Below are 13,005 nucleotides of genomic sequence, written 5' to 3'. Positions count from 1 at the left end.
AAAATTTTATATACTCAGATTAACTGAAAAGGACATAAAATATTAATTTGCATCATTCAAAAGTAATACTTCTATGTTCCCTCTAAAGATATTCAGCATAAATTATGGGAAGGAATAGCTTTAGATGACTTGTCCATAAGTACTCTTTTTCACATTTGGGAAGCGAGCTGAAATAAGCCCCGACAGGCAAGAAACCTGTCTACTAGTTCGCTACTAACATTACCAAAATGATAGGCCAATAAGAAGGGACATAGCAAAATCTGAAAAGCAGCATTGAAATTTATTCCACTGGAAACAAATACATTGTATTTCACACAACAAAGCAGCCTGGCTTATTCTGTTTCATTTTAGCTATGCAAAGCTTTAATTAAAATAAATGACACTTAAGAGACACAGAGTAGTTGTTCTGGAAATTATGCATGCCAGCCACCATAACAGGGTTTAATTCTAGGTTTCTGCTGAATCAATAAGCCAAAAAGAGATTCTTCTATAAAGTCCTTTTCATTAACAGTGCTACAGCTCAAGCTGGGTGCCTCCAAAGAGGGACCCCAAACAAAGACATCCAAGTTCCCCACTCTGCATGTGACAGCTGGTACCAACAGACCTTAACATGTCTGGGGTCCTCCCGTTCTTCACTGGGTCCTTTCATCTTCTCTAGGTGAGACATTTCTTTTCTTCTCTCTAAGGTTGAAGCGTCTGCTGATGATTGTGTCTTCTTTGCCTGGCAGCTTGAACTGGAATCAGGGCCTTCTTTTTACTTAGAATCATAGAATCATAGAATAACCAGGTTGGAAGAGACCCACCGGATCATCGAGTCCAACCATTCCTATCAAACACTTAACCACGCCCCTTAGCACCTCGTCCACCCATGCCTTAAACACCTCCAGGGAAGGTGAATCAACCACCTCCCTGGGTAGCCTGTTCCAGTGCCCAATGACCCTTTCTGTAAAGAATTTTTTCCTCACTAGGTGAAGCTCAACATATCTAAGTGAAAGATCACAGCTTGCAGACTACAGCTTCAGCAAATTTAGCTACTACTGCTAAGCAAGAAATGTCAAGCAAATTCTATATAAGTAGTATACCAAATCACACAACATAGCTGAGGTTGGAAGAGCGTGCTTGTGGCTATCTTGTTCTACTTGTGTGTAAAGCAAGACCAGCTTCCAAGTTAACCTCTGGCTGCTCAGCACCTTTTCTGGTCAAGAGCCACAGCCCTATAAAAGACATAAGTGTCTTCACCCTCTGAAATTAGAATGATGTAATGTAGAGGGGAGAAGTGCATTATATTTTTCTTTGCTGCATTAGAAGTAAGCTAGCAAAACATTCAGTGACAACTGAGGAATAGACACAAGAGTCCTCCTGCCACCTGCTCAGCCACATGCAGCCTGCAAGCCAGCTGGTCCCGGTGCCCAGCTCCTGCTGTGGCCCAAACGCTGCAGAACAGGGAGTTACTGCAGAAGTCACCTTTTTAGGGGCACACGCCTCCTCACATGGCAGTGGTTCCTTGCTCATGCTAACTGTGTAATTCAGCCCAAGCCAGGAGGTGCTGTGTTGAACAGCCCTGGCTACCCAGCATGTGCCTTCACGGGAGGACGCTGGATGGTGCGCTCTACGCGCAAAGCTGCACAGGTGAAAACACAATTGCGATTCTGAACCAGTTCTAAAAGGATAGAAGATTTTCTTCAAATTAAAACTGCACTTGACCTTAAGCAGGCAATATGGCATGGTTCTGTAGTCCTCGCTTCTGTCAAAGGTGGCTTCCTTGAGTGAATATTCAGGAGTCACCCTATGTTTCCTTAGACATCCTGAAAAGATTCAGAACTTGACTCACTAAGCTGACTAAAACGGAAAAATCACCCATATATGTAATTTTATAGGCATTTTATCTTTGCATTTTCCACTTTGCACGTAGCTCTAGCACTTTTTGATTCGTACATGATAGGCCTACAAGTCAAATTCTACTCCTCTGTTCTGGGAAATACTGTATTCTTTTGGTGAACACAGCTGTACCTTCACACTAACGTATTTCTTGATGCTGCTGTTGTAATATGTGGCCAGAATTGTTCCAAGGCATTTAATTGTACATACCAGCTTATGAATTAATGTAAAAATACTCAGCTTAGTACTTTTTATTTATAAATAGTGTATCTATCTACCGAAGTTGTTATGTCCCAAACATTTGCATGTGACAAAATATGACTAAAATAACAGTTATATGGCTATTATTTGAATTATTAACAATGGTGATTTAATAGTCTTATTGTACCTATTAGGCTAATTTTTACATTGTCTGTGTTCCTTTCACTGAGTACACAGACATTCACAAGTTATAATTACAGAAAGAAGGAAACATGTTCTTTTTCTTCAACACCTGAGAACCTCACAGGGTTCTGTGAATAAGAGAATAATTATGAGAGCACACTAGGCAACAACAAGGTTTGTTAGTTGTTAGTTGGTATCAGAAGTGCCAACTCATCTTACACAATGAGCTTGATCCAGTAAGCTAAGATTTAACATAGTCAGGCTGAGAAAAACCTCCTATGTTTAAGATAACACCTATGTTTATCCATCTATACAGTTAGTTGCTCAGATTTGGCATGGAAGGAGCCAGTACAGTTCAGAAATCAATGCAACTACACTATCTTGATGGCACAGCAGATCAGTGGCATTCCTTACAAATTTGAGCCACTGTGTCCAAATGGAGCTGCAGTTCCCATTACAGACACATTTTACTCTCCGCTACACAGTACAGACACACCCAGAGATTCACAGTGAAGTTGTTGATCTTGCCTGGGAAGTGTATTCTTCACATTTCTGAGGTGGGTAATTTTAAAGAAGAAGCTGTAACTTCTATGTTTCTTTTAAAAAGCAAAATGTTACTTCAGTTTATTTTCTTTTTTTAAATAAAAGTTATAAAGAGAAGCATACTGGGAGAGAGCCATTGACTGTGACTGCAGCTGCCTGTGCAGGCACAGCAAAGCAGCACAAATTCTGATTGCCAAAACATTGCCCCTGAGCAGCTACTGTGACCTGTTGAAACCAGGCTTATGTTACTTCTGCATTAATTTTTTTTTTCTTTTACTTGCTCATCCCTGTAAATCAAAATGAAGAGCTAACAGGGTGTAAAACATACTTTGCATTGTTTATTACATAATGCCACTATACTGAGATATGCTAATCAAATAACTCAGGTTGGTCTTCATTTTCAATGGAACGGACAAAGAGCATCCTTAATGTCTTCAGGGATGCACCTCAAATGCCTGACATGAGTGACACTGACAGGTTCTGAAGAGATTGGCCTCCAATCTCACAGCAAGATAAAAGGATGCCAGCAGTTACTGCTCAGGAAGCTGTCAATTAATATCCAGATAACAGGTATATCTTTTGACTAGTGTTTGACATTTATATTACCTCCAAGTTAAGGAGAAAGGGAGCCTTTCAGCCTAAAAACTGTTTTCAGTTGAAAAAAAAAGTAAAGTTTTATTTTCAGCTGCGTATGCTGATACTCAACTTATTTTCACTTATTGCTACTGTTATTAAATAGACATAGTTCATTATTCTGTAAAACATTTGCATCTTACTGAGAAGTCTTCATTAATCACAGCTTCTATTCACACTGAAACAGCTACGATAATCAATTCTTATTTGCACAGCTGTGATATGAGTAATTTTAAAATGTTGCTGTAATTGTTTTTCTATTCTGCTGAAAAATAATTTCAGAGAACTACAGTGTTTTGTCAAACGTATGTGGGATGTCCATACAAGAATGTCCAAGTCTTATTTGGAATACTTAATTACATAAAGTTCTGCTGCAGAAGTGAAGATTAAATCTGTTTGCCATCTTCTAGGTTTGCACACTGCTTAAAAGACTAAACTCTGCCTTTGTCCAAACATAAAGAAATAGATTTTTGAAAAGTATGCATTGGCTCTTTGTGGCTAGAATGTAGCTAAGGTACCAAAGCAGAAGGAAGATGGATAAATATGCAAAAACTTTTATAAGGAAGGTAACGTATTTCTTAGAAGCAATCAGAACTGTAACCAAGCAATGGATCAGGTCACTCAGAGAGGTTGTGCAGCCACCAGTCTCAGATTTTTGAAAGACTTTACTGGACTTGAGAGCTGACCGTTCTCTGAGCAGAAAGTTGGACTACTTCATTTAACTTGTCCACGATCATAATTTTTAAGCTCTTAACAGAACTGTAATCCTAAGTGGGAGGGAGACAGAGACAGAGACAAAGACAGAGGTGCCTTGGCAAGGAAGAGTCTTTTTGTGTTATAGAGATCTCTGAAGTTAAGCAGAAAGAATTAAAACTGGACATTTTCTGTAGTTCAACACAGATTAATTATCTGACCTTTGATTTAGAGCTACTATTTTATCTTGCCACTGAATTCATAACTAGTTGTATTTCCATAATCAGTGGTAACAAACTTATTTAGCTTTTTGCACAGCAAATCATAAATTGCCACAGCTCAAGGTAAAACAAGTACAAGCTACTATGAATTCACATTTAAGCAACAATAGCAGGTTCTTCAATATCAATATCAACCAAAACAGAGCTTTCTCTTCTCCAGGCTAAACAATTCTGACTCGCTCAGCCTGTTCTTGTATGGAAGGTGCTTCAGCCCTCTGATCATCTTCGTAGTCCTCCTCTGGACCCATTCTAACAGCTCCATATCTTTCTTATGCTGACGATTCCAGAACTGGACACAGGACTATAGATGAGGTCTCACAAGAGCAGAATAAAGGGGCAGAATCACCTCCCCCGACCTGCTGGCAGCACTTCTTTAGATGCAGCCCAGGATACGGTTGGCTTTCTGGGCTGCGGGTGCACATTACCAGCTCATGTCAAGCATCTCATCAACCAGCACCCCTAAGTCCCTCTCTGCAGTGCAGCTCTCAATCACATCATAGAATCATAGAATCACTAGGCTGGAAAGGACCCACTGTATCATCAAATCCAACCATTCCTATCAATCACTAAACAATGCCCCTTAGCACCTCATCCACCCCTGCCTTAAACACTTCCAGGGAAAGTGACTCAACCACCTCCCTGGGCAGCCTGTGCCAGTGCCCAATGACCCCTACTGTAAAAAATTCTTTCCTAATGTTCAGCCTAAACCTCCCTTGGCAGAGCTTGAGGCTATTCCCTCTTGTCCTGTCCCCTGACACTTGGGAGAAGAGGCCAGCTCCCTCCTCTCCACAACCTCCTTTCAGGTAGTTGTAGAGAGCAATGAGGTCTCCCCTCAGCCTCCTCTTCTCCAGGCTAAACAAACCCAGCTCTCTCAGCCATTCCTCGTAAGACTTGTTCTCCAGCCCCCTCACCAGCTTTGTTGCTCTTCTCTGGACTCGCTCCAGAGCCTCAACATCCTTCTTGTGGTGAGGGGCCCAGAACTGAACACAGGATTCGAGGAGCGGTCTCACCAGTGCCAAGTACAGAGGGAGAATAACCTCCCTGGACCTGCTGGTCACGCCGTTTCTGATACAAGCCAAGATGCCATTGGCCTTCTTGGCCACCTGGGCACACTGCTGGCTCATGTTCAGTCACTGTCAACCAACACCCCCAGGTCCCTCTCCTCCAGGCAGCTTTCTAGACAGACTTCTCCTAGTCTGTAGCACTGCACAGGGTTGTTGTGCCCCAAGTGCAGGACCCGGCATTTGGCCTTGTTGAACTTCTTGCTGTTGGTCTCAGCCCAGCAGTCCAGCCTGTTCAGATCCCTTTGGAGCCTCCCTGCCCTCCATGAGATCGACACTTCCACCCAGCTTAGTGTCATCTGCAAACTTGCTAAGGGTGCACTCGATGCCTGCATCCAGGTCATTGATAAAGACATTGAACAGGGCTGGACCCAGCACTGAGCCCTGGGGAACCCCACTTGTCACTGGCCTCCAGCTGGAGAGAAGTCCATTTACCACCACTCATCCCCCAGTCTGTACTGAAGCCAGGGTTTGCCCCAACCCAGTGTAGGACCCCGCACTTGGCCTTCTTGAACCTCACGAGGTCCTCTCAGTCCCACTTCTCCAGCCCGTCCAAGGGAGGCCTACAATGATGACCAGAGGGCTGGAGCACCTCGTTGGCCAGCGCCCCCCAAGCCCCGCCCTCTCATTGGCCGGCGCGCCCCAGGCCCCGCCCACGTAGCGGCCACCGCCCGGCCCGCAGCGCCGCGTGTCACTGTACGAGCCCGGCTCGCCCCGCTGTTTATTCGGCGTCAGCAGCCGATTGGTCTCCGCGCCGGCCAATCGGGGGAGGCGGGCGGCGCGGCGCAGCCAATAGGAGCGGGGCGGGGGCGGGGCTTGGGTGCGCGCGCCGGGGCCGGGGCGGCCGCGGGAGCTTGGCCGCAGCCGCGGGGCTTTCTTCGTCCCCATGGCGAGCTGGGCGCCCCTGCCTGCCCTCCTCTTCCTTCTTCTCGCCCTCCTGCGTGCCCCGCCGTGCTCCTGCGGTGGAGCCGCAGCCTCTTCCCGCGCCGTGACGGCTCGGCTGGCGGCGAAGTGGCCGGCGACGCCGCTGCTGCTGGAGGCGAGGTGCATCCCCGGCTGCTGCGTGGGGATGGGGGTGAAGGAGCGGTGACCCTGGGGGGCGGGGGCCCCGGGCACAGCCGGCAGGGGGAGGGAGGGCGCTCCCTTGCCATAAGAAGGAGTTACTATCACAAGAAGGGGGATGGTTTTGGTTTAAGCTAAAGTTTCATCGAAGTAATTGTACTTTTTGGAAGTTAGACAGGCTGTCCCTGTGGTAGCATGTTTTCTTTCCAACCCTGTTTTCCCAGACGTTGCTCATGCTTTGGAGATGCTCACGTCTTGTGTTCAGTGTGATCTGTGCAGATTTGTCTCCTGTTATCATCTCTGTTTGCAGTCTTTCCCTGTCCCAAGTGCAAGGTCAGGCAGAGCTGGCTCCAAGCTCCAAATCAGCAAGAGTTTTGGCTGTTGTGGAGTCCATAATAACATTAAAATTAGTCCTGGGGAAGTAATAGAACATGCATAAGATTTCTGGGAAAGTTTATCCATATGCATGTGAGTGGGAAATACATTCTGTAACCAGCTCTTGTCTGGCTGCACATGATGGATGGAGATCACTCCCTCGCCTTGCCCAGGCCTGAAAAAGGATTCTGGCTTTCTAAAGCTTAAAAACGAATCTTGAATAATTTATTTGCCAGAATTTTTGGTATCACTCTCTTCCCTCCACTGCATAGAAGGAGGGGGAATGCGGCGCAGTTGCCTTTCTTCCCCTTCTTCTGTCAGAGGGTGTGTTAAAGTGCTGTGGTGCAAGGCTGAACTGTTGTCTGCCTTTGGAAAATGCTATGGATAGCCCTGACCTACCCTTACTAAGGTTGTGGGTGGCACTCAGCTGAGTGGAAGTGTTGATCTCATGGAGGGCAAGGAGGCTCTGCAGTGGGACCTGAACAGGCTGGACCGCTGGGCTGAGACCAATGGCATGAGGTTTAACAAGGCCAAATGCTGGGTCCTGCACTTGGGGCACAACAGCCCTATGCAGAGCTACAGGCTTGGGGAAGAGTGGCTGGAAAGCTGCCCGGAGGAGAAAGACCTGGGGGTGTTGGTTGACAGCCGACTGAACATGAGCCAGCAGTGTGCCCAGGTGGCCAAGAAGGCCAATGGCATCTTGGCTTGTATCAGAAACGGTGTGACCAGCAGGTCCAGGGAGGTTATTCTCCCTCTGTACTCGGCACTGGTGAGACCGCTCCTTGAATCCTGTGTTCAGTTTTGGGGCCGTCATTACAAGAAAGACACAGAGGTGCTGGAGCATGTCCAGAGAAGAGCAATGAAGCTGGTGAAGGGTTTGGAGCACAAGCTTTATGAGGAGCAGCTGAGGGAACTGGGGCTGTTTAGTCTAGAGAAAAGGAGGCTGAGGGGGGAACTTGTCACTGTCTACAACTGCCTGAAAGGAAGTTGTAGCGAGATGGGTATTAGTCTCTTCTCCAAAGTGATAGGCAATAGGATGAGAGGGAGTTATCTCATCCAGGCTGTGCCAGAGGAGGTTCAGATTGGACATAAGTAAACGTTTCTTTGCTGGAAGATTTGTCAGGAACTGGCACGGGCTGCCCAGGGATGTGATTGAGTCACTATCCCTGGAGGTATTCAAAAGGCTTGTAGATGAAGTGCTTAGCGATATGATTTAGTAGTGGACAGGTATGCTTGACTTCATGTTCTCAAAGGTCTTTTCCAACCTAGCAGTTTTATGATTCTATGACAGGCTTCTGTTATTTAAACTGCTTCATATTTGACCTGCTCAAACTGTTCACACGTTAGGTCGAGGAGATGCAATGGGCCAACCTTGAATGCTGTGTGCAGGTTTGGGCCCCTCACTACAAGAAGGATGTTGAAGTGCTTTCTACTTGAAAAGAGGTTGTAGTGAAGGGGGTGTTGGTCTTTTCTCCCAGGTAACAAGTGACAGGATGAGAAGAAAAGGCCTCAAGTTGCTGCAGGGGAGGTTTAGATTGGGTGTTAGAAAAAAAATTGTTTACTGAAAGAATGGTGAAACATTAGAACAGGCTCCCTAGAGAAGTGGTGGAGTCACCATGCCTGGATGTTCAAAAAAACCATATATGTGGCACTTTGGGACGTGGATTAGTGGTCGCGCTGGAGTTGGGCTGGCAGTTGAACTTGATGATCTTAGAGTTCTTTTTGAACCTTAACGATTCTGTGATTCTCTATGAATCACAGAATCACAGAATCACAGAATAACCAGGTTGGAAGAAACCCACCGGATCATTGAGTCCAACCGTTCCCATCAAACACTAAACCATATCCCTCAGCACCTCATCCACCCGTGTCTTAAACACCTCCAGGGAAGGTGACTCAACCACCTCCCTGGGCAGCCTGTGCCAGTGCCCAATGACCCTTTCTGTAAAGAATTTTTTCCTAACGTCTAGCCTAAACCTCCCCTGGCGGAGCTTGAGGCCATTCCCTCTTGTCCTGTCCCCTGTCACTTGGGAGAAGAGGCCAGCACCCTCCTGTCTACAACCTCGTTTCAGGTAGTTGTAGAGAGCAATGAGGTCCCCCCTCAGCCTCCTCTTCTCCAGGCTAAACAACCCCAGCTCTCTCAGCCGCTCCTCATAAGGCCTGTTCTCCAGCCCTTTCACCAGCTTTGTTGCTCTTCTCTGGACTCTCTCCAGAGCCTCAACATCCTTCTTGTGGTGAGGGGCCCAGAACTGAACACAGGATTCGAGGAGCGGTCTCACCAGTGCCGAGTACAGAGGGAGGATAACCTCCCTGGACCTGCTGGTCACGCCGTTTCTGATACAAGCCAAGATGCCATTGGCCTTCTTGGCCACCTGGGCACACTGCTGGCTCATATTCAGTCAGTTGTCAACCAACACCCCCAGGTCCCTCTCCTCCAGGCAGCTTTCTAGACAGACTTCTAGTCTGTAGCACTGCATAGGGTTGTTGTGCCCCAAGTGCAGGACCCGGCATTTGGCCTGTTAAACCTCATGCCATTGGTCTCTGCCCAGCGGTCCAGCCTGTTCAGATTTCGCTGAAGTAGCGAAACCTGTCTTTTTTATTTTTCTTTTAAAAAAAAGGTATTGCTGATTTGTCAACATGATTTCAAAATAGGAAAATTAAAAATTTTCCAGTATTTCATGTTTGTGAATCCCCTGCCAGTTTGGTTTAAAATCTTGTTTTGTTTTGTTTTACTTATTTGCTGATGTTTGGAGATCTCACATCAAAGAAGATTGCAAGCTCCTGTAATCAAAGGAGTGGCAAACTTCCAAAGTAAGATTAGAAAACAATACACTTATGCTAGCAAGTAGTTCTTTTTGGCATATGTAAGGATGAGAATAAGGCAACTGATGTTCCCTTAATAAAAAACAAAACTTAAGTGTTATTCGTGAATTAAAGAATAGTATTTGGAATAAAGCAAACCTTACCTTTTATGCTTTGTGGGGATTAACACATCTTTGGAAGTGTTCTAGAGACTGCGGACCTCACCTGTGTAGCAAAGTAGACATTTTCTGCAATAAAAACCTGTAATTTAATGCAAAATGATAACCTGACAGAGTCTGTGTTCTTATTTGTATATTTAGGCACTACTAAATAAAATTTTTGTGCTGAATTGATTTTACATATAATTGTATATTGGAATACCTGTAAAATGAAGAATTGTGTTTATTTCTGTATCACAGAATAGCTTGCTTGCTTTACAATTCTTATTGTTGAGTTCAGATTGGTAGTGTTTTGTTTAAAGTTTCTTTTAACCAAAGTATGCCACTGTTCAGTGTTTTATGCTGCAAAGACAGTACTTGAATACAAAGCACTTGGTTGTTGCTCGGTATGTGTTATTTTACTGTGGTACATATTTGGACAAAGTCAACCTGTGGACAATTAATATTTTTTTTTTAAACAGTGAATTTGTTGCAGAAGATGGTAACGAGAAGTTTTGGCAGTTCTTGGAAACAGTACGAGAATTAACAATTTATAAGCGAGGAGGTAAGTAAAATTGTTTCAATATATTATCGCGTACTGTGTTTTATGTATAAAAATGAAGTTAACACATTGACTAGTTCCAGTCAGGTAAAGCTTAACTTTTCCACTCTTGCTTGCTGGTAGTTTTCTATCAGAAAGTTTCGGCATATTTTTCCCTGGGGACTCTACCTGTAGAAGAGTTCTAAAAGCAAGGAAGACAAGATGGACTCAACTACTGTTGCAGTACGGAACAGAAATTTTAAGATTAAAGACAATTAATGGGTGGTCAGTGCTGCTCTGAACCACTCTGTGTAAGGACACAAGGACATGGGAAATGGAAGTAGGTGACCCGTGGTCAGCTGCTAGTAGTGTTTGTTGAGGCAAGTACTGTTGACTAATGCTGTTTAAGGTCTTTGTCAATGCATAGGACAGTGGCAAGGCTTACACCATCCACAAGGTTCTTAATGACACAAAACTGGGAGAAGTAAAGAAGTTGGAGGGTAGAGCTGCTATTAGAGGCGCCTTGGCAGACTGGGCAGATAATGCCAACAGAAACACTGGGAATTTCAGCAAAGGTGCCTTACTGGCTCCCGCACGTGGGCTGGAGTAATCTCAGCAACAGCACAAGCTGTGACAGTGACTAGAGAAATGCCCATGGGGATTCTTGTCAACAGTGAGTTGCATTAAATTCTTATCCCTGAGAAAGCCGAGTGTGCTGGGCTGCATCATCAGCATTAGTGTAGCCAGCAGGTTGGGAAAAGTGATTATCTGTGGCACTTGTAAGACAGCTTATCAGGTATGTGGCCCAGGTTGGGGCTCCCAGTTAAAAGAAAACAAAGATACATTGGAGCAAGTCTCAGAGGGGATCGCCACAACAGTTAAGGAACTGGAGCAGGCTTCTGTGGGAAGGTTGAGAGAATTGGGTTTTATTCAACCTGAGGGAAGGAGGAATAGGGAGAGGCTCATATCTTCAATTTCCTATTAGAATAGTATAGAGAAAATGGAACCTAACTGAAGGTACGCAGTCATATGAAACAAGCAGTGGGCACGAGTTGAAAAGTGGAAATTTTGGTTAGATAGTAGAGAAAATGTTTCTCCTGTGGGGCTGGATAAACACTGGAACAAACTGCTACAGGAGATTCCGGAATCCTATGTTTATAATGCAGGAAAATGGAAAGTTCTGGCACCAAGTGGTTTTCCTATATGTCAGTGTATAGTTGGGGTAGTAGTATGCATGCAAACCAATACATTATGAACAGGATGAGAATGGAAGATGCAGTTTTAGAGGAAAAGAAAGTGGTTATTTAATGACAAAATCACACCAATATTGATCCTTCCAACTTAAGCATGTCTAAATGAAGTCAACAAACTAAGTATGAAATAGAAATATTTTAAGGATCTTGTGTATCCAGCAACAGTTAAGCCTCTTTAAGTAGGGAACTTTGCATTAGGCACCTACTATAAAGTAGTCAGCTGGAGTGAAGAACACTGATAGTGAAATAGTGAAGTGGCAGAGTTACTGAGAGGTGTATAATCGTTTACTTCTGAGAAGTTTGTTCTCTGGATAGCATGGAATGGCTTCTGTCTTAGCTGTTGTATGTCAAGACACATTGACATAGGGGGATGCTCATGGTACATTAAGGCTTGATCTGGCTTTAAAAGGATTAATTAAGGGTGATTGACTTCTCAGTTCTGCTATGAATGATACCAGGTGTAGGTAGCATGGATAACTGGGAAATAAAAGCATGGTTGATTTCAAATAGAAATATTTTCATAGAACGTAAATAATTACTAGATTTGAAGCTGGTTTATATGAGAATTTTATGATAGATTTGTATCCCAACCTCCTGTTGAGTATTTCGGAAGAATCATGACGTTTTAAAGCTAAAAAGCAACTTAAAATCGGATATGGTGGCTTTTTTTTTCTTTTCCATTTAAATCATGCCTTGGATGATTTCAAATCTGTTGCTTATCAGTTCTCAAAAGTTGCAATTTTAAATTTAGAATAATCAAATGAATGTCTGTTGTTAACTTGCTCATTTAAGATATTCAGCTTTAGCAAATTAGGTCTAGTAATGGTCTGTTTAGCTATGATGTATGTAGCAATTTAGTGGTTTTGGTAGGAACAATGTATGTGGGATTTGGTAAGGCATTTAGTCTGATGTATTTGGTTGTTTTAACATTTCCTTAAATGTGAAATCAATTTAGCCTGGGTACCATTGAGATAATACACTATGAAGAATATAAAGTTACTGATGGGATAGGCTATATTAAATCAGAGTGAGGTTTTCAGGTAGCATGGACAACATTGTTTATATTCGCTTAATATACAGCATGCTTGCCACCAGGCTTGTGAAAGATTTAAAAATGCAGATGGTGCTGGTTTGGGCTTTATGTATGTTTTAAAGAAATCAAAGCTGCAAAAATTTAAAACAACACAGTTACAAAACACTGAAGATTACATTTTAAACCTTCTGCTGCTTTTGAGTCTCAAAAGGCTAATTTAGGAACGCAGAGTGAAGGTAAGTAGCCAGTTCCCTGCCGACTAATTAGAACTTGAGTGTTTACTGTCTTCCCAAGTGGTTCAGTTGATA

At 44.0% G+C, this 13,005-nt stretch overlaps 1 protein-coding gene across 2 annotated transcripts in view; it reads left to right on the top strand.

Annotated features, from left to right (window-relative positions):
* Positions 1-6,352: 6,352 nt before the first annotated feature.
* The window catches only part of UGGT2 (UDP-glucose glycoprotein glucosyltransferase 2), an 89,256-nt gene continuing 82,603 nt past the window's right edge, over positions 6,353-13,005 (top strand). For both annotated transcript variants that reach the window (XM_069878870.1, XM_069878879.1), the window contains exons 1-2: positions 6,353-6,517; positions 10,353-10,435. In XM_069878870.1, coding sequence (XP_069734971.1) covers positions 6,360-6,517; positions 10,353-10,435 — 241 coding nt within the window. In that variant the 5' untranslated portion in view covers positions 6,353-6,359. The remainder of the gene's footprint in view (positions 6,518-10,352; positions 10,436-13,005) is intronic.

The sequence above is a fragment of the Phaenicophaeus curvirostris genome, chromosome 1, assembly GCF_032191515.1.
Source record: "Phaenicophaeus curvirostris isolate KB17595 chromosome 1, BPBGC_Pcur_1.0, whole genome shotgun sequence".
Taxonomy (NCBI): Eukaryota; Metazoa; Chordata; class Aves; order Cuculiformes; family Cuculidae; genus Phaenicophaeus; species Phaenicophaeus curvirostris.
This window is presented reverse-complemented; position numbering and strand designations above follow the sequence as displayed.